This window comes from Podarcis bocagei (assembly GCF_964188305.1).
Source record: "Podarcis bocagei genome assembly, chromosome: 11".
Lineage (NCBI taxonomy): Eukaryota > Metazoa > Chordata > Lepidosauria > Squamata > Lacertidae > Podarcis > Podarcis bocagei.
The window spans coordinates 7,830,877-7,857,082 of NC_138136.1; the positions used below are offsets into that span (position 1 = coordinate 7,830,877).

General features: G+C 41.7%; 2 protein-coding genes and 1 long non-coding RNA gene across 4 annotated transcripts in view; 1 reads left to right on the plus strand and 2 right to left on the minus strand.

Annotated features, from left to right (window-relative positions):
• Positions 1–984: 984 nt before the first annotated feature.
• On the minus strand, positions 985–7,114 carry ISCA1 (iron-sulfur cluster assembly 1). Its single transcript, XM_081213960.1, has 4 exons — positions 6,945–7,114; positions 4,085–4,138; positions 1,950–2,055; positions 985–1,274 (listed from the first exon to the last, which is right to left on the minus strand). The coding sequence occupies exons 1-4, from the start codon at positions 7,023–7,025 to the stop codon at positions 1,126–1,128; spliced, it is 390 nt and encodes a 129-aa protein (XP_081070086.1). The 5' UTR covers positions 7,026–7,114; the 3' UTR covers positions 985–1,125.
• Positions 7,115–7,178: 64 nt separating this feature from the next.
• Positions 7,179–10,756, plus strand: LOC308597837. Of its 2 annotated transcripts, none has more exons than XR_014013180.1 (2): positions 7,179–7,595; positions 9,071–10,756. It is a non-coding gene; the product is annotated as an uncharacterized lncRNA (long non-coding RNA). The 2 variants fall into 2 exon arrangements; XR_014013181.1 differs by having other exon boundaries at positions 7,179–7,483.
• TUT7 (terminal uridylyl transferase 7) overlaps positions 9,934–26,206 on the minus strand; it is a 45,574-nt gene continuing 29,301 nt past the window's right edge. Inside the window, exons 14-29 of the mRNA XM_081213526.1 lie at positions 25,859–26,009; positions 25,051–25,137; positions 24,716–24,816; positions 22,576–22,633; positions 21,126–21,229; positions 20,554–20,643; positions 20,354–20,467; positions 19,625–19,702; positions 17,050–17,227; positions 14,563–14,610; positions 14,375–14,466; positions 13,931–14,046; positions 13,328–13,644; positions 12,571–12,644; positions 12,352–12,415; positions 9,934–10,932 (exon numbers count right to left, since the gene is read on the minus strand). Coding sequence (XP_081069652.1) covers positions 10,865–10,932; positions 12,352–12,415; positions 12,571–12,644; positions 13,328–13,644; positions 13,931–14,046; positions 14,375–14,466; positions 14,563–14,610; positions 17,050–17,227; positions 19,625–19,702; positions 20,354–20,467; positions 20,554–20,643; positions 21,126–21,229; positions 22,576–22,633; positions 24,716–24,816; positions 25,051–25,137; positions 25,859–26,009 — 1,740 coding nt within the window. The 3' untranslated portion in view covers positions 9,934–10,864. The remainder of the gene's footprint in view (positions 10,933–12,351; positions 12,416–12,570; positions 12,645–13,327; positions 13,645–13,930; positions 14,047–14,374; positions 14,467–14,562; positions 14,611–17,049; positions 17,228–19,624; positions 19,703–20,353; positions 20,468–20,553; positions 20,644–21,125; positions 21,230–22,575; positions 22,634–24,715; positions 24,817–25,050; positions 25,138–25,858; positions 26,010–26,206) is intronic.

The following is a 26,206-nucleotide window of genomic DNA, read 5'->3' on the forward strand; positions in this document are numbered from 1 at the left end:
TTTAAAAAAAAAATCATTAATATGAAACATAATAAATCTCATTAAAATAAAAACAGGTTTTTTTTTAAAAAAAGAAATTACTCCTCCCTCCCTACTTGAACAGTCGTTATCAACATTCAAAGATGGTTTTACAAGTGAGAAGTTTTGTTCTTATTTAGGTTGAAATTTGAAGACTTCTTAAAATTAACTCAGGCCACAAGCTGTTAGGGTAACAAAATCACATCACCCAGAAAAATAGTGTCCTCTGCTGCTTGACAGGAACATAAAAATAAAATAAAATATCTAGACTTAGGAAATGTAGGGAGTGGTTTTAGAATTAGCCTCAGAATATTTTAAAACTGATTAAAACAAGCAACATCAAATATTCTGCATTACCTTCTTTAAAATCACACCGACTACATTGTTCCTTAAAATATTAGTGACTTTCCTAGTGGCAACCAAAAATTATTAATGCCTCTTAGAATAACAATAGCATGGTGGGAGAGAAGAGGGGGCAGAATATCTGCATGTGTATGATGTCTGAAATGCAGATTAGATTGCAATCCTAACCCTACTTACTTGGGAGTAAGTCCCATTGAATTCAAGAGGACTTACTTCAAAGTAGATGTTGTTAGGATTGCATTTTGACTCACCTCAACTCTATTAGATCATATGCCCCTCAAAATTCACACTTAACGTTTGAAGAGAAAGTACTAAAAATACTTTGTAAAATTCTAGTACATGGTAGGATTATTTTTGCCTTAAATCATGCATTAATGTTAGGCCTACAGTACTGGAATTCCTTCCAATCCAAGATTTAAAAAGTAGCCATATGGCCTTAATACAATATTTTTCAGTCTTGCAAAGAACTGACAGGAGCTTTTTGCAGATTGAAATTTGAAGAGGTATCTTACAGTAAACCTAAGCGTTCTGAGCTTCTGCAGACGAATTCCTCTCCACACTCTTAAACCCAAAATATGCAAGGGCTAGAATTTAACACACAGATTACACTTTCAAAACACAGTACTTTTATTCTCCTGTGAAGGCAGCTGTATATTACAAAGCCTAAAGATGTGAAAACACACACACTGAGTGATTACTTCAGAAAGCAGTTTTGTGGTCTTAAAAGTTAACAGTCCTGATGTTTTAAATGTTAAAGCTTTCTCCACAACCACACGTTCCTTTGATGTTTGGGTTATTGAAAACAAATTCACTGGACAGTTTGTCTTCTATATAGTCCATTTCAGTTCCTAGAAGTGTGAGTTGTGCTTTCTTTTCAATAAACACTCTAACACCTTGACAAAAAGAAGAAGAAACAATTATGAGATTTGAAAGAGAGCAAATTCTGGATCCCACCCCCATGCAAAACATTTGTGAACAGCTAATCCTTGTCCTAGCATGCATCAAGACACATTATTTCACCCAGAGACAAACTACAAAGACCTCAGGCCTGTTGTACTACAGTTTAACACCCCCCTCCACAAATTAGATTGCAACCATTGCATGGTTGCCCTGCTCTAACTGCAGAAAAAGTGCTTTCTTCGTAATTCAGCATAATTCTAGTCCGCTTGAGCTGATGCCATCTATTAGTGATTTATTTTCAATCTCTTTAAAATGTCTTGGCGGTCTCAATTCTGATGGACCATTTTTGTCCATTCAAAGCTGTGATTCAAAGCATAAACTTAGAAGTGCTGCTCCAGTATGTGAAACTTACCACATAAGAAGCACATTCAAATATTAGACCTTTAATGGCTAGTTACAGAAATCAAGTCTGACTGGCGACAGCACCAAGTTTATTTGAGAGAAAGTCAATTTGTCAATGAAGTGAATTAGGGTTACTTTTTAATTTACGGACACCAAGTTTAGTGAGAAACATGCACAACTGAGATTAAATGGCATTAACAATATTTTAAAGGAGGAGGAGTAAAAAAGGACTTGCAGTTATCTCTGGGATACCAAAACACACTTACCATCCTGTAATACTTCCTCATCAGAGTCCCCCTTTGATTTTGTGTATTCTAGTGTATAAGAAAGTCCATTACAGCCTCTTGTACGGACACCAACTTTAACGCCTACCTGAAACATAAGTTTAAAAAACCAGTAAGAAAACATTTTTAATTAATCTAAAAATTTCATAGCATCAGCAGAAATAAATTGTTTTCAAACATGTATGACCTCAGCTAATATGATTAGTACATTTACACTGCTGCACAAAGTAGAATTATAAAATATAAAAAATGTTTTTTTAAATGGTACAGAATGTTAATATAGCAAGCCTACAAGGCAACAGTCAATTAATCTACTAAAATTTCATGTCTACATAGAAACGAAAGCCTGACATTCTCTGGTCTCCCAATCAGGAAAAAGTAATTGAGTTTCAGTGACGTCAACAATTTGTGCATGATTCAAGCTTGGTAGATTTCATAAGTTGCATCCAACTGTATCCACCTGCTGATAGACAAGCATCTCCTGGATAAAAAAACCTAAGTGTAAAAGGGAAGTGGTGATATTTTTTGCCAATTCTACCTTTCCTTAACCCCAAAATCTTCTGCAGACGTTTGAAATACCCTTTTAAACAGCATAAGAGATGGTGCAGGGGGTTATAGGAACATACAGAGTCAGACCATGGTCCATCTGGCTCAATGTTGTCTATACTGAATGATTGCAGATCTCCAGGCAGAGTTCTCTCCCAGCCTTAACTGAAGATGCCAGGGATTGAACATGGAACCTGCTTATAAAATGGATTCTCTTCCAATGAGCCTCAGCCCTTCTCCAATGGAATCTGCAAGCAAGCAAGCAAGCAATCCACACATTTCCTGCTTTCAAATGGAAGCTTTTGCTGGATCTAAGAGCCTTCTAGCAGCAGTGGGACACAACTGGATACATCCCAACAGCACTAACTTTTTAAGGACTGGGACAATGGACTTAATAACGAATGAATCACATGTTATTCCAGACATTCTCACATGATATCAAGAAGCTCAGCACGTTTCACTTTATTTTTAATACATGTGAAAAACAACAGTGAAGTTTCATCACTATCAACATGCAACACTCTAAAACAATTTTCACCAGGAACAGCATTGCCTTTCTCCACTGTTGAACATGCAGTTGCAAGATTAGTATATTTTCAAATTTAAAATACAAAGTCCACCATTCACTCTATTTTACAATGTATTAATTCACAGAGTATCTGCTAGAACTATAACAAACAGCAGCACATGTAAACAAATATAATAATAATAATAATAATAATAATTTTTTATTTATACCCCGCCCTCCCCAGCCAAGGCCGGGCTCAGAGCGGCTTACAAGCAATAATAAAAACAAGATGAGTGATTACAACTTAAAAACAAAAATAAAATACAACATTAAAATAATGGAACATTAAAATATTAAAATGGAGCCTCATTGCAGGAGAAGGAAAAGAAAAAAGAAAAAGGGGGGCGGAGGGAATCAAATTGGCTCCAATCCAAAGGCCAGGCGGAACAACTCTGTCTTACAGGCCCTGCGGAAAGAGATCAGATCCTGCAGGGCCCTGGTCTCATGAGACAGAGCGTTCCACCAAGTTGGGGCCAGTGCTGAAAAGGCCCTGGCTCTGGTTGAAGCCAATCTAACTTCCTTAGGGCCTGGGACCACTAGGGTGTTGTTATTTATGGACCTTGAGGCTCTCCGTGGGGCATACCAGGCGATGCGGTCCCGTAGGTACGAGGGTCCTAGGCCGTGAAGGGCTTTAAAGGTCAAAAGCAGCACCTTAAATCTGACCCTGTACTCCACCGGGAGCCAGTGCAGCTTGAAAAGCACTGGATGAATATGCTCCCATGGCAGAGACCCTGTGAGGAGCCTCGCTGCAGCATTCTGTACCCGCTGGAGTTTCTGGGACAGCTTCAAGGGCAGCCCCGCGTAGAGCGAGTTACAGTAGTCAAGCCTGGAGATGACTGTCACATGGATCACTGTGGCCAGGTCGGGGCGGGAAAGGTAAGGGACCAACTGCTTGATGCGGCGAAGGTGGAAAAATGTCGCCTTGGCTGTTGCTGTGACTTGCGCCTCCATGGAAATATTAAACAGATGAGTAATGTCAGGCATACCCTCCATCTCTACTTACATGGTCAGGTTTGTCTTTAAGCAGTTGTTTTATCTTCTGCACAGCCGATGGGGTCTGAAAGGTTTTTAGGAATAGCTTTGGATTAGATGAATACTCAGCTGCATCTTGTTATCTTAAATCAAAACCTGTTTTTCCCCACCACTTTCAGAGCCTAGATTCAGTACAAATTCTCATATCCCCACGATCAACAGCTCATACTAGCAACGAACAGCAACTATTTGATTTCTTGATATTTTAGGATTAGGTTGTAACTAGAGATCTGTGAAGTTCACTTGGTTTACTTCAAAACTGGGCTCAGCAAACAATAGAACTCCTCAGCAACTCTAAGTTTTATCAAGCACAATCCCAAAATTTGGTTGCCACACTTCCAACGGCATAACATGGTCTCAATCCACCCCCCATCTTTGAGTCCAGCCCAATGTCTCCTTTCCTTTCCATTTCCCTAATTTTATGGCAACTGGGATACCTCAATCCCTGGATGCTGCAAGGCAACTTCCCAGGCACCTGAGAAAAATAGTTTCCCCAAATCCTTAAGATAGGTATCAGGTGTCCTGGAGACTACTATGTTGCTGCTGTAATACACAAAGTGCACAGAGGGAGACACATCAGCTTGGATAATAAACAGAGCACAAGAACAACTTTCTGGAGAGATGTTGCTTTGTATGAAATTAGAATGAGCATTAAGAGTTGGATAAATTTGTAATCCAAACCAAGTAACCATGAACTTAAGTAATGCCACTAGTTCTAAACATCTTCAATTACATAAATAAGGTGACTTTCTGGGACAGATTCTACTCTGATTACCCTTAATTGTCACAAACACTGCAGCACAGAAACCAATGCAAATTTCTGAGAAAAGAATAAACTTCAGTGAAGTATAAAAAAGGAATCAACTGTCTGGAACAAATCACCCCGAGTAAGCGAAGCTAACTCTTCATTAGAAGAAACAAGGTCAGTTCAAAAGTGCTAGGCTTAATGAGCACAGCAATTATTTGGTAGGTCTTGCCCCCGAGAGGCAGTTGCAGAGGCTAACGATCCCAGCCTTCCCACAACTACCTAAATCTCCTCCTCTCCTGGGTCCTTCCCAAGCAATCTGAAACTTCGCCATTGCACCTGTCTCTGTTCCTCCTTTGGTCCCGGGAGACCAGGGGAGGAGGGCAGCCTGTCACAGCAGCAGGAGGAGACACCCTGGATTCTTCACCAGCCTGACTCATCTCTGCCTCTTGGCCTCCATCCTCTCCTGCTTCCACTTCTGCTTCTCTCTGCCACAGACTCTCCCTGCTCACTAAACCCTGTTCCCTCTTCCAACACCTCTAACCAACTGAGCTTACCCAGGCTGACATCCTCCTCTCAAGTCTTCTCACTCTGACCACTCACTGTCATCCCACCACCAATCTCCAGGCTCTGAGCCATCATTCCTTGGGGGCTCTCTAGCTGGTGCCTCTCACCATTCCTTGATGTCCAGCCAGTCCATGACATCAACCGCTCAACCTGTATATGCTAATCATAGTTAACAGCTTACCATGAAGAACACACTGATCTTGACTACTTTGCTCCTTCCTGCTACCAAACAGGAAGAACAAACCACGATCTTGGGCATAGTGTTATATCCAATTCAGGTGACAAAACAAGCCACGTTTGTTCTTGCCTTACTGACTATGGTTGCTGACTACCCAACCAATCTGTTTAAGTTGGCAGGGGGAGAGAAGGGTCAGGCACAAGGAGGCCAAGGAATGAACCTAGCAGGTGCCATCCTGCTCCCCAGCATGAACTCCGCAAAGAAGTTGTCCAGAATACGAAAAGAGGGTTTATGAAGGAAGGAAGAAAAAACATGCTATGCTACTCATACTGCATTTGGCCTATAAAAAAAAATCCTTTCTCATATTCTTCCCCCACTTTGTAAAAAGAAAGAGAGATTCCAATGATCAGACACAGAAGATGACTAGGCTACATTTTCAATGGTTGCATGTAACATATTCAGTGGCTGGAACTTGTCTGAAGAGCCCTATGTGCTTTGATTAGGGAAGCTTTTAATATTTGATGTTTTATTGTGTTTTGAACATTCTGTTGGCAGAGTGGCTGAGGAAACCAAGCCAGATGGGCAGAGTACAGTGATACCTCAGGTTAAGAACTTAATTCATTCTGGAGGTCCGTTCTTAACCTGAAACGGTTCCTGAAGCACCACTTTAGCTAATGGGGCCTCCTGCTGCCGCCGCACAATTTCTGTTCTCATCCTGAAGCAAAGTTCTTAACCCGAGGTACTATTTCTGGGTTAGCAGTCTGTAACCTGAAGCGTCTGTAACCCGAGGTACCACTATATAAATAAATTGATACTACTACTACTACTATTATTATGATGATGATTATGTGGTCCACCTTAGCAGAAACAGGACTTTCCCAAGTAAATTCCTTTAAGGCAAAGGCTTGGGAACCAACGAGACTGCATGGGGGGGCCGCCTAAATTATATAATTTGGTACCTGAATGATTGGTATTAGTAACTGTATTATAATTTGGCATTGTTATTATGAGGCTATTATTGGACTGTACTGTAATTGAAAACTAATAAAAATTCTATTTTACACACACAGAGATAACCTGCAGGAGCAGAGCAATATCTCCTTCCCTCCTGTGGCGAATGGCATCTCCCAACACAGGCAAGGAGGGGAAACGCTTCACCCTGCGAACTTCCGCCTGCCACCCCCAGTTCGTGATGTGCCCCTCCCCCAGCCCCCGGAACACGCCGCAACTGCGCCTGCGCAGTCCTCTTGTTTACCGGCCAGCGGAGGGTCGAGAAGCCCCGCCCCCAAGCGAAAGGTGAAGTGCGCGCGCACCCGCCTCCCCCCCCCTTCAAGGACTGACCAGTGTGAGGGCGGCTCTAGTGGCCTGAATCTTCCTCTTGCTCACGGCCCGAACGGTGGCTCTGACCATGGAAGAGGCCATCTCTCCCGCTCCGCCCTGTCAGCCCCGTCCTCCGAGGTTGTCCATGGACACGGCGCACGGAGCGACGCGCAGCTCGACGTCACGGCGCGCGGGTGGCGTCACTGGAGGGGGCGGGAGCTTAAGGACGGCGCGCTCCTATTGGGTACGCAGCGGGCCAGTGGGAAGTCCGCCGTGAAGGAGGTGTCTCGCGCGCTCTCTCTCCTCCCCTCACGTCCTTCTCAGGATGGCTGACCAATCAGCGGAGAGAGGAGGAGCGGGAGAGGCGGGAAGAATTCGATTCCGGCCCCTGAGGAGAGAGAGCGGATCGCCCGCTGCGGAGGGATACGAGGCCGAGGGTCGCCGGGATTAGTTCTCTGCGCGGAGGTGTAATACTCAGGAGGACGTAGTTGGCGCAATAACAATAGCAAAAACAAAATATTTGCTTTGTCTTATTTAAAACTCCCCCCACGCGCATTGAGGTCCGTCAGAAACCCAGGTTGCATTCTTTCATTTGGGGGTGCTTCAATCTTTGGTACACTTTACTTGGGAGTAAATCCCATTCAATGCAGTGAGACTAGCCTTTGAGCAAAGGTATAATAATAATAATATATTATTTATACCCCGCCAATCTGGCAGGGTTTCCAACAAAACACTAAAATACAATAACCTATTAAACATTAATTTTTGAATTATGGTGCTGGAGGAGACTCTTGAGAGTCCCATGGACTGCAAGAAGATCAAACCTCTCCATTCTGAAGGAAATCAGCCCTGAGTGCTCACTGGAAGGACAGATTGTGAAGCTGAGGCTCCAATACTTTGGCCACCTCATGAGAAGAGAAGACTCGCTGGAAAAGACCCTGATGTTGGGAAAGATTGAGGCCACAAGGAGAAGGGGACGACAGAGGACGAGATGGTTGGACAGTGTTCGCGAAGCTACCAGCATGAGTTTGACCAAACTGCGGGAGGCAGTGGAAGACAGGAGTGCCTGGCGTGCTCTGGTCCAGGGGGTCACGAAGAGTCGGGCACGACTAAACAACAACAACAACATTAAACATTAAAAACTTCCCTAAACAGGGCTGCCTTCAGATGTCTTCTAAAAGTTTGGTAGTTATTTTTCTCTTTGACATCTGGTGGGAGGTCGTTCCACAGGGTGGGTGCCACTACTGAAAAGGCCCTCTGCCTGGTTCCCTGTAACTTGGTAGAATGAGCTGCACTCTTAAAGACGTAATTTGGCGTCTCGTTCAATAGGATTGTTGAATAAATTAACTGAGAGGCCTTTTGACCAATTGCAGTAAATGGTAAAGGACCCTGGACGGTCAAGTCCAGTCAAAGGCGACTGAGGAGTTGCGGCGCTCATCTCGCTTTCAGGCAGAGGGAGCCAGTGTTTGTCCACAGTCAGTTTTCTGGGCCATGTGACCAGCAGGTCTAAGCTGCTACTGGCGCACGGAGGACTGTGACAAGTGCCAGAGCGCACAGAAACGCCGTTTACCTTCCTGCTGCAGCGGTACCTATTTATCTACTTGCACTGGTGTGCTTTCAAACCGCTAGGTTGGCAGAAGCTGAGACAAAGCAACGGGAGCTTCACTCCGTCGCGGGGATTCAAACCGTCAACCTTCCGATCAGCAAACCCAAGCAGCTCAGTGGTTTGGACCACAGAGCCACCCGCATCCCACTGCCAATTAGAGTATCATGAAGTCAGCATCATAAAGTTTTGGCAGACTGACTCCCATTTCCTCAGGTCCGCTGTTGTTTTTAGTTCCCGCAGCTTTCCGGAAAGCAGTCCCTGTATTAGTTTGCATAATCCATCCAAGACAAGGATATGCAAAAAAGTTATTTGACCCCGGTTGCAATACCTGCTAAACTATTCCTGATGTAGGTGGAGCAGGATCTTTTCTGGGTTCTGGAACTTGGCCTCTCTGAACCTAGTGCCTTGTTTGGGGCTAAAGCTCCCATTCTTTCTGATCACCACCTCTGCTGACTGGGGCTAACAGGAGTTATGATCTAAAATATTTAAAAGACACCAGGCTGGGGCAGATTGCTGTTAACAGACATCCTTTATTCTACAGCTATCCTTGAAGCACAGATTCCAGAAGAAAGCCAGTTTTTGCTGGGTCATAAAGGAGTTTATATGAACAAGGTTTCACTACTACTTTAAGGGCATCTGTCAAAGGTGGCGTGAAAACCTATTAAACAGAACCAGGTTCTACTATGATCTAAAGATATTGGGGACGTGTGATTAGGAATGCTTCACAGTAATTTTTATACTTCCACCAGTTGACCAGAGAGATTTTGACATACAGCACAGTGACCAAACTTACTAAACGTATGCAAATTGTATAACAAGCTCCGCATAGCAGGTCAACTGCTCAGATGCTTACTTAAATGTACAGTGTCAGGAATTGTGAGAAAAAGCCTGAAGTACAACCAAATGCAGAAATTGTCTATCTGTGCTGTAGTACTTTAAACAGCAGACACTTGGACGCATGCTGATAGGGATGTCCATCCCACTGAAAGTGATATTCCAAGGGTGAGTAATTTCTGATTTCTGTCTACCTGATTTGCATTGACCAATCTTCTCCAGATCAGAGATTGTCAGTGAAGCTGATTACTGAACGTTTTACATCCTCTGAAAAGCCAAACCAACTCTGAAAAATTATTAGCTTCAACTGGAATACCTGTAACAGTGCAAGAGGGAAGCAAGCTGCTCTTACTGGACTTTTCCCTCCCAACCACAAGGCCATTCTTACCACCAACTGCTCTGTAGGAACAATCCGGATGACTTGTTATACAAGGACATTGTTCCCTCTTTTTAAAAAAATGTAAAGTCTAATGTTTTGTGCAACCTGCCTTGGAAGGATACATTGAAAGGATGAGTAACTAATAAATAAGACTAAATCTTCTTTATGATTCATACAATACAAAAAGGAACTTTAAAGTTTTCACTTGGTTGGTTTATTTCAAGGTCATAAATAACAGTGGCCTAATTTTTTGCTGTATATTTTTCCTGGAAAGGGTATGTTGTACCATATCCAGAAAACCTGACATTAAGCCTTGATGACAATAAAAAAGCAAACCCTTGTCTACTTCATGGATCTTCTTCACTTTTCAATAAAGCAGAAGTGGATTCATTTTAACTGCCAAATATACCTCTTGTTTCCTTATAGGAGTTTTGTGTGTTTTTTTGTGTTGCAGACAATGGGAAAATATTACAGCAGCAGCAAACAGAACCAGCCTCTCAGTCTCTCCGTACAGAAGCACAGCAGCATATCAAACCATAAAACAACAAAGGGAAGAATTCATTCAATGGCACCGCTTTTCTACAGAGATTTTACATAAAAGTTTGCTTACGTCCATGTGTTAGCTCCCCACAGATTAAAATATTTGCAAATACAGCAGTAGCAATCCAGAAACATTTCAAAACACTTTTACGCAAGGAATCAGTAAATGATCATAATTAATAAATACCCTTTTAATCCTTCAAATATAATATTTTAAAGGAGACACTATATTTGGCTTGCACATCATTTAAGTGCACTCAAAACATTCTGATTGAATGTAGAAACTCTTAGAAGTGGTTTGAGTTAGGAACCTCCCTGATCTACATGTTTTACCTAGTAAATACAAAAACATGGTTTTCTATTAAAATGCTCATCTATTAAGAGCTGGGATTCATGGTATGAACAAACATTAAAATCCATTGCTTTTTATCTTTAGCAATTTAATTAAAATAAAATGTGTTTTCTTTAAACTTATGTTGAAGACTGTTTGTGCTGCTGTTTTGTGAACCTGGAGGCTATAAAGAAAATAAACATTTAAGGAAATGGACGGTCTGTATTGCAACGTAAGATTGCTTCAATCCCTCATGAATCTTGATGAGGCCTCTTCTGTGAAGCTTTTCCCTGAGTCATATATTTACTGGAAAGGCTGCCTGTATATGGGGAGAAAGACCACAAAAATGAGTAAATAGGTAGAAACCAAACTAGTTAACTTTTTAGTAACGTATGTTTTTAGTTTACAATGATGCAAACTTAGCAGAGCCAAGAAAAACGGGGCACTTGGACACTTCCAAGTCTATTCCAAGCTACCAACCATGTCTTTGACTGTAACCTCCTGTTACCCATCTACACTAAAGCACCTTCTTTGTTTTCTCTAAGCGTGTCTGTCATGATCTCAAGGTATATTTATCCAGCGGCAACAGCATGCCTCCACTTCTGTATTCCTTCCTTTGGTCTGTTATTTCTGCCCATACATTCTGTCACTAAATTTGTTTCTCTTGAAGTTTCCAATCTAGCGCTTCATACAAAGCCTCTGTAGATGTCAAATATTGCAGCAGCTATTGGAAAGCTCCAAGTATCCCATTCTTTGTTGAAGTGCTTGAGTGGTGATGGCCATGCAAATGCAGGCATTCTGGGATAAGACTTTGTCTGGATCTGTTTCAACTGGTTTAAGGCCTGGTGTTGTTATTTACTAGTGCTGTCTTGATCACTCTGTTGGTTCTTCTAGACCAGGGTGGGAAACCTCTGGCCCACAAGACTTCCCCATTTGGCCTGCAGGGCTATTTTTGCCAAGCCGTACCCACCTATCCCACAGCTGATACAACATGACACCAAGAGTGGGACAGGTATATAATAATAATAATAATAATAATAATAATAATAATAATAATAATAATAATAATAATAATAATAAAAAATGATTTATACCCTGCCCATCTGGCTGAGTCTCCCCAGCCACTCTGGGCAGCTCCCAATCGAGTGTTAAAAACAATACAGCATTAAATATTAAAAACTTCCCTAAATAGGGCTGCATTCAGATGTATTTTAAAGATAAGATAGCTGCTTATTTCCTTGACATCTGATGGGAGGGCGTTCCACAGAGCGAGCACCACTACCGAGAAGGCCCTCTGCCTGGTTCCCTGTAACCTCACTTCTTGCAGTGAGGGAACCGCCAGAAGGCCCTCAGAGCTGGACCTCAGTGTCTGGGCTAAATGATGGGTGTGGAGACGCTCCTTCAGGTATACAGGACCAAGGCCATTTAGGGCTTTAAAGGTCAGCACCAACACTTTGAATTGTGCTCAGAAACGTACTAGGAGCAAATGCAGATCTCTCAGGACCAGTGTTATATGGTCCTGGCGGCCACTCCCAGTCACCAGTCTAGCTGCCGCATTCTGCATTAATTGCAGTTTCCGGGTCACCTTTAAAAGTAGCCCCACAGGTAAAGATGTGACTGGTGGAGTGCTATGCAAGGGACTTGTGAAGTCCTGTGAAGAATGCCCCAGTACACCAAACGACCAGCTGATTGTCATGCTTGCAGAGTGCTATGCATAGGCCAAGTCTAGTTCACAAACCTGACTGGGGACTCAAGAATATTCTTCCTTTCTGTTTCTTTTTTTCTTCTTGTAAAAGCAGTCCCTTAAAAAAAAACAAAAAAGCCAGGAGTGACCATTTGAAGATAGTTATTGCAAGATGTAATAGCAGCATAACATTTAAAATAAGAATTGTGCTATGCAGCCAAAAGTTAATTTTTCACTTAAAAAATAAATAAATCACACGTGGTAACTGTTTACCTGATTCAATCGACCAGAGTGCTTAACAGCACTGGATAAAGGGGACCCACATGGACTTTCCAACTTCAAGGGACCTAGGAAAGTTAAAATCTAATGAGATTAAAATTTATCTTACAAGAAAAATCTGCTTTGGAAAAATCCACCTATTAATTGGAACAGTAAAAAGCATGCCAAAGGTCAACTTTCAAAATATTTTTTTCTCCCTTCAGGGCAGTTCTGATTTTTTTTTTAATAAAAACAAATTCCCCCACCCCCTGACAACCACCAAGGCTGCTATTTGAAGTAGGGGATTTCCTTGCCCCATGCTCCCATTGAAAATATCACATATCTTAGGCTGCTTTTACTCTCTCTCTTCCTAAGGGGGGGGGGGCAGCTTCGGTGGGGGAGCTTTTCAATAAGGAAATGGCATAAAGGGAAATGGTTAAAAAGCAACCAGCCACTCCTAGGAATCAAACAAAACATCTGAAAACATTTACTCTCTCTACTGAAAAGTATTTCAGAACCACAACTTTAGAAAAGTTTTATGGAACAATTTACTGCATTCATCCGTTGTGGGAGGAGGGGAAACTAATTGTTTGGATAATGTTACGCTTAAGCTTATATCCTGTTTCTTGATTTTTTTTTTATAAAAAAACCATCATATTGGTTGCCCTCGTCTGCAAAGAAAAGAGAAAAGAAAAGAAGGCAACAAGTGTCATTAAAATTCCCAGTTGACCTTAAAACATATTTTTAGTACCATGAACACTATTATTATTACCTCCAGCTCCTTTGTGCTGAGGGCACTCTTTTTTAATGTGTCCTTCCCTTCCACAAATAAAGCAACGCTTTTCTCGGTCTTCCTGTCGCTTCCATTTCTCTGCTGGCTGCTTGGGTGTCTTCTCTTTTGCAGTTTCCATTGCTCCCCTACCCAATTTGTTTTTGTTAGGTGTACATATCTGCAATCTCCCATCTTTTAGCAGGACATCTCTTTCTGCAATTTTAACAGGGGTCTCTTTTTCCTCTTTACTTCTTTTTTCTTTGTTTTCTGTGTATCTTTGGTTTTTAAGATCTTCACTCTCATGCCGTCTTCTGGGTCTAAGAATGCATGAATCACAGTAAAATTTATCTTAAGGCAGCCTGAATATGAAGAAATGTACTAAAATCCCCTTAAGGCTTGCTAAATGTCACACTAAAGCATTTATATGTGCTAAGTATTACTACACCAAGGGGCTTCACACCCAACGTTCCCCAGTGCACTCATAATATTTCCAATCTGCTAACAATGTTTAGGAAATGGGGAACATGTCTGCACTGCTGTCAGTAAAAAAAATAATGCACAATTAGAGGCATATTATCCTTCAGGAAGACAAAATGTACTTACTTTCTCCGCATGGGACAGTCTTTCATGAAATGCCCAATTTTACCACAAATTCTGCAACATCGATCATTTGGGGCCAGTTCGCCTTCTGTCAGCACCTCTGGGTCAAAAAAATACTCCTAACAAAAATACAAAATGTTAGCATTGAAATGAAATGGGCATTTTTTTCTGACTAGTGCAAAATAAGCAAACACTACCGGTTGCATATTGCTGTGTTTTAAAATTACAGCAAGGACTAGTGAAACATCTAAGACAGGGTTCCTAAAGTGTGGCTCACAAGCTGAATTCTGGTGGTTTGAAGGGTGTCCATATTAAATATTTATAATGATTTTAAACTTTATTTTTGTAGATACTTTTATTTCTTATCTATATAATTCAAATTGTAATGCAGTACAATACAGCATAGAACATCTTAATAAAATGTTGTTAGATTTCTAACACACTCACCATTTTTGAAGAGTATTCTTTAGGAAATCCTCTTACCGGGGTGCCAAACACCCTCCTACCATTTATAAAAGCCTTCATTATAAAGTTTGTCACTAGAGTAATCAAAACAAAAACAATGATCAATTAAATGGAAACAGAGTCAGATAAAAGTATATCTCTGTACAACATAATTTATGGCAATCACTTACTTTTTCTTGACAAACCAGCTCCAAGATTGTGATTCAGGTCGAAAGGATCTGCAAGAAGAGTGTTGCAGGTTTTAACAAAACCCATATTAAAATAGCTTGTGAACAAACAGAATCCAAAGAACAAAAAAACTAATGGGAACGCTGGTTACATTTTTAACGCTGAGCCACATTTATAAAACAGATTTCTTCCCCTTCGTCATGTACAAAGAAAGGGAAAACACTGAAGAGTGATCTAAGATTTTGACGACAAGAAGATGAAAAACCTTCAACAAGATAAAGCAATAGTTGTTCAAACTGAAAAACTAAGCCAATCATTTTATTGCAAAAAAATGTATATAGAGAAAAAGCTGTAGTACAGGGGACCCCTACTCACTCGGGGGTTCTGTTTGCGGCCACCAAGCAGAGTGAGTGGAGATTCCCCCGTTCCACCCCCATCATACCACCTTGCGGCGCCGAAAACAGCGCATGTGTCAGTGGGAGCATGCATGCTGATCGCACACAAGTGGGGAGACACCTGTATAGTAATTCACAGTCAGAGGGAGCAGGCAGAAGAAGAACCACCAGTAAAGCGTGCCCGATCCTTGTATTTACTAGTTTATTAAGAATAGAGAGGCAGGGATTATCTAGATAACGCTGCACGGCCAAACAGAACTAGTCACTTGGGGATTACCAGCATGAGCTCCCTGACAGCTAGCCAATAATATTCTATGTCTATTCAAGGGAAAGCTAGAGCAAATGCAAATCAAGGCAACAAGATATGCAAGAAAGCTGGAGTGATAAAAGGCTACCCTTTGATGGCCAATATCACGTGCCTAGCATGGCCCATGACACTTCATAAGACACAGAAGGGAGGATCAAAGGAAGCAAGAGTCCAATAATGGCATACTACAAAACACCTCCATCAGACCACTTTATATACCAATCTAACTTGGGGTCTAGGGAGGCAGGTGGCGCTGTGGTCTAAACCACTGAGACTCTTCGGCTTGCCCATCGGAAGGTCGGCGGTTTGAATCCCCGTGACGGGGTGAGCTCCCATTCTCAGTCCTGCCAACCTAGCACTTCAAAAGCACGTCAAAGTGCAAGTAGATAAATAGGTACCGCTCCAGCAGGAAAGTAAATGGTGTTTCCGTGCGCTGCTCTGGCTTTGCCAGAAGTGGGTTAGTCATGTTGGCCACATGACCCGGAAGCTGTCTGCGGACAAACATCGGCTCCCTCAGCCAGTAAATCGAGATGAGCGCTGCAACCCCAGTGTCGTTTGCAGCTGGACTTAACTGTTCAGGGGTCCTTTACCTTTACCTAACTTGGGGTCTATTGGTGTTTCCTTCCCCCTATATCTCACATCCCATTGTTTAACACAATGCCTAGCCTAAAGGTAAAGGTAAAGGACCCCTTGATGGTTAAGTCCACTCAAAGACAACTATGGGGGTGCAGCACTCATCTCGCTTTCAGGCCGAGGGAGCTGGCATTTGTCCACAGACAGCTTTCTGGGTCATGTGGCCAGCAGGACTAAACCGCTTCTGGTGCAATGGAACACCGTGAACACCAGAGCGCACGCAAACACCATTTACTGTCCCGCCACTGGTATCCATTTATCTACTTGTACAGGTGTGCTTTCGAACTGCTAGGTAGGCAGGAGCTGGGACAGAGCAACAGGAGCTCACTCCGTTGTGCGGATTCAAACCACCAACCTTCTGATCGGCAAGCCCAAGAGGCTCAGTGGTTTAGACCACAGCACCACCTGCATCCCTATAATGCCTAGCCTCCTTAATCTCAATGTATGGGGCAGCTTTTTCATGGACTAGACGCTTCCACAGATGAGTGCCAAAGAAGAAAAGGGAACGTGGTACCCTTCTCAGAAGGCATCAGGAAGCATACTGTGCAGGTGCATTACTGTCAAGTGGACAGCAATGTTCTGGGCGAGTCAGTGATCTCATCTGTGCTCATGCCAGGTGGGGCTCAGTGCTGAAGCAACAGACCTGTGGCGTCTGCTGTCTCTTCCCACCCCTGCTGGTAAGGGTCCTAGGTTCCCCCCTCCCATATTCAGTTGAGCAAAGTGGCAGTTGTGCCAAGGCATTGCTAGTCTACAGTCAGCATCCAATAACTGTGGCATCACAGCTCATGATGCTGTGTTCATACAACAGCTCGCGGTGTATTTTTAAAACTAATTTGCCAGTACAATGCTTTTCAAATCAGGTTGCTAAAATGCAAATTCCTTCCTCCTCTTTGGAGGTCATTAAGCAGAGGCTTGACAACCATATGTCAGGAGTGCTCTGATGGTGTTTCCTGCTTGGCAGGGGGTTGGACTCGATGGCCCTTGTGGTCTCTTCCAACTCTATGATTCTATGATTCAGTTTGCTGCCTATACTGTGACAGACCTTTAACTGTATTACTCCCCCAACAGAAATTAAGCATTTCACCAAACTTGGCCCTGTTGTTCAAATATATTTGTTAAATGATGAATAAAGGTCTCATAATTTAGAGGAATACCTTCAATAACTATGTATTTTGAAGTCCACTGCTTCTTGAATGTTGTAAGCAAACTTTTTCTTCGGATGCAGATAACGTGCTCTTTAAAATCAAATTCTTCAGTATAGAAACGGAGAAGTCCTAGCCATAATTCACCAATGGATTCTTTGTTTTTACCAAAGTCTGGCCAAACTGCAGGCTGGAAGTGAAATATATATCTTTTTCAGGTGTAGACAATAGCATGCAATTTACTGATCTCTTGTCACTCTTTGCCTAGATGTGTGAACTGTTCCAACCTTGTAGAAAGGGTCAATTGCCAGTTACCCTGGGGCTGCCAGGCTAAAGAGAAGCATACTCTAGCTCTATCCAGGGGGCTACTGGGCTGTCAAGGTATTGGATTTGTGTTTATGTAAATTATTACAATATATTGTAAGCCGCATTGAGAATCATTGGATTGAAAGGATGGATACAAGTCTTCTACTAATTTAAGTAAATTGGAGGGTGTGGTGTTTGCCCTCCTAGGTTTGTGACATCATACTGGGTTCATAAGGAAAGGGTTAACTAAGTGTAAAATGACTGACCAATAGGAACCCAAGGGGAGGAGTTAGAGTTAGAGTTGTTAAGAAGTCAGTCTGGAGTTAGAGAAAAGAGAGAGAGGATAAGTCTGTGGGTTGGGCTGGTCTGATGTGAGAGAGTGAGAGAAACTGTTAAGTTGAGATAATCAGTCGGAAGGTACAGTGGTGCCCCGCAAGACGAATGCCTTGCAAGACGAAAAACTCGCTAGACGAAAGAGTTTTCCGTTTTTTGAGTCGTTCCGCAAGACGAATTTCCCTATGGGCTTGCTTCGCAAGACGAAACGTCTTGCAAGTTCTTGCGAGTTTGTTTCCTTTTTCTTAAAGCCGCTAAGCCGTTAATAGCCGCTAAGCCGTTAATAGCCGCTAAGAGCCGCTAATAGCTGTGCTTCGCAAGACGAAAAAACCGCAAGACGAAGAGACTCGCGGAACGGATTAATTTCGTCTTGCGAGGCACCACTGTATTAGGAAGGTATAGGCCGGTAAAGAAACTAAGGTTAAGAAACTGACAAGAAAATTAACTGAGAAACCATACTTGTTAATGCTTACAAAATAAACTTGTTTATTTGATTTAATTTTAACAACTGTCTGGACTCAGTGTGTACCCGAGAGTAACGGGTTGGTGGCAGCGGGGAAGCGAGCACAGTGGTGGCACAGGGATCAATAGACTGTCAAACGTCCGGGGACCCTGTGTGATCGCCACAACGGAGGGTTCCTAACTGAGAACTGCTAGTAAATCTTACATCTGCTGAGATCCTCGGATCTGGCTGCAAATATTTTGCCAATCATGAGCTACCAAATAAATGATGGGTTAAAATGACCCCATATACTTGATTGGCAAGCATTCCCAACATGAATTCTGCAAATCGGTGTGATAAGAATGAAACAGTTTCGATGGTTCATGTAAGGAAGCTTCCAACTGCTAAATATATACACCACAATTCAGGTTTGTAAGGGGTTTTTTAGGGTCTTACTTTTATTAACTCCCCAAAAGCCTTTGAAGTGATATTTTTGCACACACATAAACTAATACTTAAGTAAATCAACAACGTTCTGTGGGATAATCTGCCTCATATAATCAACACGTTTAAGTCTAATTAATGAAGGGGTTAAGACTATAGAGTAAGCTGTCCTTGCCAGGCTTAGCTCACCTCAGGAATTACTAATAATCAACCCTTTGTTTCCCTCTAGCCTACATGTGAACTCCAGTGTGCAAAGTGTTCTGAGCTGCTGCCTCCAGCCGCATGGCTCTAACAAGCCTCTTTTAAGTTCCTGTACCAATAATTTAGGAGCTTTCACCAGTTTGGAATTAAACAAAGTTTTACTGCCTATGCAACATGAATCTGACCTCTGGACAGTTTAGAAGTGAACCATTTTTATCTTACCAAACATGTGCTCTTTTTCTATGCGAGGGAAAGAGGGAATCTTTGGAAGGAACTTAGAAGGGCATATTTCAAAGGTCTAACAGACTATATTTCCACACTTGGTTGAATATTTTTGATTTGAACTCTCTGCTGGAGTTCTCTCACCAAATAAGACTTGTCTCAAACTCCTTTTATATCTATATTTTTTCCTTGTCACCAACACATTCTACATTTCACTGTGTAGGCTCTCGTAATGTTTTCTTTCTATCTTGGCAAAAAGGAAGTAGATAAATGCAATGAATGAAGAAAATGAACAGAACAGGTTCTGATCTAAGTAGCTGCTGACATAAATATTAGTGAATAACGTAAACATCATTTTAAGAGGCCACTAGATCTTTAGGATCTTATGAGCACAGTACTGCCCTTTTCTCATGCCATACAATTAAGGTAAAAATGACCAACAGTGTCACAGAGTCCTCTGCAGTTTATAAAAAGTTACAACTGGGATCATGAAACACAAGGTAACATACTTCGTTAAGTCTGAGCAAACTTACTTATTTCCCCCCCAATTTCCCATGGTCAGTTTGACCTCATTAAAAAGGTTAGCAGTGTAACTTTGCTTAAGATTACATAGCAGAGTTGTTTTTGTATTAGACTCACCAGTTCATCTGTTTTGTCAAAGAAGTAGACATTCCAGCCATCAACTAGAATTTCGGGTTTCTTTGGCTCTTGGTAAATCTAAGAAAATAAATATTAAGGCTATCAGGGCAGGAGCTTAGTGCTTTTGAGATGTTTTCAAGTGAGTGTGCAAGCGTAACAGGGTAGAATCCAATGCTGTGCGAGCAAAATTCCAGTCCTGCAACAGGACTTTGCTTTCCTCTCTTCCCCAGACCCCACCGCATTCCCAAAATCTGTTCCAGAGGGTCTCCCAGCAGTGCAGAGCAGTTTTTGAGTGTCTGTAGGGGCTACAAGAAAGGGATGTGGGTGGCGCTGTGGGTTAAACCACAGAGCCTAGGACTTGCCGATCAGAAGGTTGGCGGTTCGAATCCCCGCAATGGGGTGAGCTCCCGTTGCTCAGTCCCTGCTCCTGCCAACCTAGCAGTTTGAAAGCACGTCAAAGTGCAAGTAGATAAATAGGTACCACTCTGGCAGGAAGGTAAACGGCGTTTCCGTGCACTGCTCTGGTTCGCCAGAAGCAGCTTAGTCATGCTGGCCACATGTACGCCAGCTCCCTCTGCGAGTAAAGCGAGATGAGCGCCGCAACCCCAGAGTCGGCCATGACTGGACCTAATGGTCAGGGGTCCCTTTACCCAGCCACAAGAAGGAGGGAAAGGCGAAGTCCCTATGCATAATGTTGTGCGCGCACACACACAGGCTTAAAGTGTGTACCTCTTGAAGAACAGGAATGACAGGAGGGTTTCTCTGCTGAAGGAAGTAGAGCACCATTAGAGTATAGGCATAGGAAGATAGGCTGCCTCGAGATGCATCACCAATATCACACATCTGAAAAGAGGGGTGGAGTAGAAATTAGTGGAAAAACTTAACGGGTGTCACTTTTTCTCCCCCAGTTAACTAGAACATTGATGTACCTTTGTGAAGACTTTCATTGTATAGCAGAGATATTTTACTCTTGGATCAATAGCTGCATAAGAGGACAAGAGTCTTGTGTTATGCAGAGCCTACAAAGAAATGAGATTAGAATTTTGAGATGGATTGGTGAAGGAGGAGAGCAACTGTATGACTTGGAAAGCTCTCTGAAATAGCTCAGTCAACAGAAACAGCATTATTTCAGAAGCATGCAATTGGAATGTGGAATGTGCATGTAATTAAACAACCTTGTTTTAAAAATACCAAGTGAATAAAACACAGAATTTCAACAAAAATATGCTCAAAATCACAGTGCATGTTTGGACAGATTTTAATATCAGCCATTTCTACAAGTGAAGTGACTACCTTGACTTATTTATTTTTTTTATTTCCCAAACTCTGTTGATCAGTTGTCCACATGAACCCCATTTCTGTTCAACACGAATACGGAAGAACTCAGCAATGTAATTTGGAAAGCTGTTTTCCTCCATAACAGTGGCCCCATATCCCATTTGCTATATCTCCAGTGGCTATTTGAAGAAGTGCTTCAATTTCAACTAGGAGATGTTCTTACCAATGTATTATACAAGCTGATGTCTACTTCAAGACCACTTCGTACGTGAAAGAACTTGACAATTGGCACTTTAGCAGTTGTTATCGGTAATATATTTCTTAGACCTATGGAAGTACAAAAATGAAGATTTATACCAGTTGAACTCCATAGGAATGATGTTGGCTGAAATTCAGCATTGTTAAGTACACAATGATACTTAGGCCACAACCCTATACAGAGTTATTCAGGAATACATCTCACTGAACTGAACACATCTCATTTTTGGCAGTGGTTTTCAACCATGTTCCAAGACATACTTAGGAAGCCTAGGGTTCCATGGAAGCTTATCAGGGATTCCTCAATGTGAAGAACAGTAACAGAAGACAGACAACTTGCACACTACTATTGATCTTTTTCTGCAATTTACACCCACAGGGGAGTGCTGAGTGTATTACGGAGCACAGTCATTTCAGGAAAAGTGATGGCAAGGCCTCAAAGCCCTGGCTAGCACACTCTACGAATGCCTTATAACGTGCCCCAAAAGTTTTAAAGCTATGGGCTACAACATGCCTGGGTTTTCCTATACACTTTGTCCAGTTTTGACAATTCCACCCAGAGGCCATTTTCGGCGGATAAATCTCGCCTATGTCTGGTGGATTCCGGACGTATGGCAGCCCTAATTAACTATGAACAAGCTGACAATGACAATGTTCTTCCAAAAGAGAACAACATGAAACCACACAGATCTGTCTACTGTATTTGTTTTAGCTTTAGAAATATCTATGAAGTGCTAGCAGCCTGGCTACAAGAAGACCTGACTTCATTATTGTTATTCCTCCTAAATTTTATACCTTCATCATTTTATGCAGACAAAGGCTATGCTAATTGTGCTATTTTTTTTTGTTAGGTTTATTCCATCACCACCATTTTAGGTCATTGCAAGAACAGATTTGCACACTTTATGGCAACTAACTTGCATATTTTCATTTTGATTGTGGGCCAATGGCTAAGGGCAGACAGAGTCGCAGATATGTGGGCTAACAGACTTTAAGAATGTATCGCTATTATTGCAGACAGACCAATATTATCAAGTATTGTGCATCCAGGAGGGTTTGGGGGGGAAATTAAAATTTGATTGTTAGGATTCTGTACCAAAAATCAAATGAATGCATGCTAAATCAGGGAAGATGGCCAGTCCACCAATAACTAAGCTAAATTTCTCCATTCATTTATCACATAAATGATATGCAAAGAGAAGTCAATGCAAGTGGCGTTATGGTTTTCAGACATACTAGAAAGCTCTTGTGGCTAAAGTGCATCAAAGGCCTGATCCTAAATTTAAACTCCGTTCGTGAGTGTTTTGCATCGGCAGAATCTGAAATTCACAAACACCCTCACACAATTCATGTTCCTGTGTGCATGGTTTGAAAACAACAACATACAAACCAACCACATTTTCAGCAACAGTTACCTGAATGTTTCTTGAGCACTCTTGCAAGTTCTTCAATAATTCTTATACAGTCAAGTCCCTGTGATAAAAAAGAATGCATCATAATCCTTTTTTAAAGCTTTAAAAACACAGCAATACGACAAAGCTTAAGGGAAAAAAATAGTGAATATTACAATTGCCAGCATTACAATAGGCAGATCAATGGCTACAACCCGCAGACCTAGTGAAGTTGCCCCACTGGAACAGGAAATTACATCTGCAAAATGTTTTTGTTCTATTTGTTGGAATGTTTTTTCTTTTAGATTTTTGTAAGAGGCAAAACCTAATTAAAATTAATTTTAAAAAACAAAATAAAAATTTACATCTGCAAAATGGGACTTCCTTACCACATATGCTCCCCCATCCCTTCAGAGGCCTGGTAGAACCCATATAATGGATTTGGGAGTGATGCACCAGGAGAGGAGAGCAAGAGAAAGGTCACTCCCAATGTGGTGAGTAGAACTCCTTTGCTTACAGGACAACTTCACTGGAGGTAACCCAATGTGTGGTTTTTTTTTAAAAGGCCATCTCATTCATATTGCACTTTTCTTCTATCATGAACCTGACTGTGTAACAGATCAATCCATACGGCTTTTAGCACCTCCAGTTTAGAAAATGGCAAACATAAACTTGCTGTTGCACTCAATATCTCACAGCCCTGGTCAACTTTTCGTCTGGCTATACAGGTAAAATTTCACAAGGGGCTTCCCAATGAAACCTTTCATAATTCCAGTTTCTTGTTAAGGCTAGGAGGGAGGGGGAGAAAAGTAAAGACACTTTTTTCTGCTTCCTGCAAGAGACAGACCAAGGCCAATCTGCTATTGGGAAAAGACTGGCCATCGTGAACAAGCAACAGCACTAACGTGTACAGGTTGCCCGCAAGACACAGGTGTCTCTTTCTTTTGCCTTCCCATGGAATAGGTTGCTGTACCCAACTACACCAGATTTACATAACGGATAGACTGTTTTCAAGTGCAAATTGTTGTGACTTTGTTTATTCTCCTTCCCACTTCACACATCTGAAGCAGTTGCCAGTGAAAGCTGTGTAATTTTTTAAAACCCCAGAAATAAACAGTCACCATGATCAAGGTGTCACTAATATTTTAGGAGCTATGTCGGTGGTTTTATGCTGGTATCAATGCAACAACAGCATTGTAAGTGATAGATTCGGGTAGGTAGCCGTGTTGGTCTGACACAGTCAAAATATATAAATATATAACATATAAAAAAATTGTCCAATAGCACCTTAAAAGTAAAGGGGCCCCTGACCATTAGGTCCAGTCGTGACCGACAATCTGGGATTGCAGAGCTCATCTCGCTTTATTGGCCGAGGGAGCCAGCATACAGCTTCCGGGTCATGTGGCCAGCATGACTAAGCCGCTTCTGGCGAACCAGAGCAGTGCACGGAAACGCTGTTTACCTTCCTGCCGGAGTGGTACTTATTTATCTACTTGCACGTTGACGTGCTTTCGAACTGCTAGGTTGGCAGGAGCTGAGACCAAGCAACGGGAGCTCAGCCAACCTTCTGATCAGCAAGTCCTAGGCTCTGTGGTTTAACTCACAGTGCCACCCGCGTCCCTTTTAGCACCTTAGAGACCAACTAAGTTTGTTCTTGGTATAAGCTTTTGTGTGCATGAAGAAGTGTTGGTCTCTAAGGTGCTCCTGGACAATTTTTTTATTTGAACATTGTAAGTGATTACTGAATACTCACTTTGATGTAAAGGAAAAGAAAGTGGCTTTATCTGAAATCCATCTGGAATCTAAAAGAGTGAACCTGCTCATTTATCAGCCTCTCTTGTTTTCTTGCACGGAATAGATTATGATTAACCAGACATGTCTGTGTGTGCACTTGGAATATTATCAGCTTGGGGGGGGGGGGAACCTGAGAAAGATGCTTAGTAGATCAGCCTATGTCTTCCAGAGGAATGAACTTTTGCTGGCACAATGGAATCTCCCCTTCTTCTGCCCCCTGCACTGCAAACTGGAAACTGGAGGTTTGGAGATGCCTCAGGGGGAGGGGAAGGGGAACAAGAGGAAGGGGGAACAGCCCACTGTGCAACTGAGTATCACCCATAAACCCACTTATTTGTACTTGTCGTGTTGCTCATGTTAAAAAGGCTACCTCAGCTGTTTCCAGACCATCAACTGTCATACAAATATCGAGATCACTTTGCTTGAAGCCAAATCCATTCTTTGAAGAGCCAAATAAGTTTAATTTAGTGCCTGTAAAGGAGGATGTATTTCAGAGAATTATTTGAGCACGTTAGCATTCGTTTGTAATAAATATTGGACAATTAGGCCAAGAATAAAGAAAACAAGCTGTAATAAATATAAAGCATATCCTTAAATTTTCTGCTAGGTAACACATTCTGTAGTAACTGGTTTGAGATTAGTGACCTAAGGACATCATAAAAATTACTTTAGTACTTTGAAAATAAATATAATCACAAAGAACACCTGGAAACTCTTGTCTGATGAAATTTTCAAGATTTTGCCGTATATATTCACGAGCCTGGTCTTCTATAATGTTTGGAGCAAAGTCCTCTGTTGAAGAGACAGCATATATTCATTTAGAATCAGAATTATGATAGCAAGTAGATGCACTAGAAAGATAATTTCTTTTATAATAATAATATTATGCTACACGTTAATTGACTGAGGGTATATCTAGTTAACTTGAGGCATCAATATGAAATCTATAATGCAATACCCAATGCTGTTAGCCTAAAGTAACAGAACCAATTACAACATATAAATGTACATTTTTGGACAAAAACTTTGCGATTAGACTGTATCTGATATTGTGGTAAGCAGTGATGTAAGAACAATGACATATACTTTACATTTTATATTAAATGCTAGGTAATATACAACTTCCCAATGAATGTATATTTTAAAAGTGTTTTAAGCAATACACATTAGTGTACAGCCTCAGCAGTGGACCTGGTTTGGAAATTGCCAAATAGCTGCAAAACAGTGAGGGATGGCATGATTGGCAGCAGAGAAAATTGCAGGTAGGCAGAGGCACTTAATTCTTCCAACTACTTCCAAATTTCTTCTGCTCTCATCTTACAACCCTACCTCCAGAAATCATTTTCTCCAGCGATCTGCAAACACACTCCCCAACTCTAACATGGTAGAAGATTGTTGAGGGGAAAATAGCCCAATTTTGGGAAATACTAAGAAAAAGTACTTGACCCTGTTTATTTTGTACAAGTATTAATTTCCAAAAACTTTCAACCAAAATGAAGTTCAGTCAACTTACTATAACACTGGATGCATACTTGATCCAAAGTATTTAAGAACTTGGGTGTTAATGGTGGCAAAGGGTCTAGCTCAATTTTTTTGAAGTCTTCTGGGCAGTCCCTCTTTAGATGACCTTCTCGCTTACATAGGCTACACACAACTGTAGGTGACTGTATCAAAGAGAAAGGAAGACATCCTTAAAACTTTTTTCTTCTCTGAGCTAAAGTACACTCTCAAGCTTGCTAAATGATAAGTGGGAACAAGGCCTGGTAGGAGACAGCAAACATCACCTATCTTAAACTATAAATGGGGAGATAATGAATATATCTGTTATCAGGAATGGCCAGACTATGGTCAATGACACTCT

What these genes read in the sequence shown, in the direction of transcription:
- ISCA1 (XM_081213960.1), bottom strand. Translation starts at nt 7,025, where the DNA reads ATGGCCTCTTCCATGGTCAGAGCCACCGTTCGGGCCGTGAGCAAGAGG. An exon ending in CTAGAGCCGCCCTCACACTG is followed by an intron (nt 4,139 to 6,944) that starts GTCAGTCCTTGA and finishes AAAACCTTTCAG; the next exon opens with ACCCCATCGGCTGTGCAGAA. An exon ending in TGAGGAAGTATTACAGGATG is followed by an intron (nt 1,275 to 1,949) that starts GTAAGTGTGTTT and finishes CTTTTTGTCAAG; the next exon opens with GTGTTAGAGTGTTTATTGAA.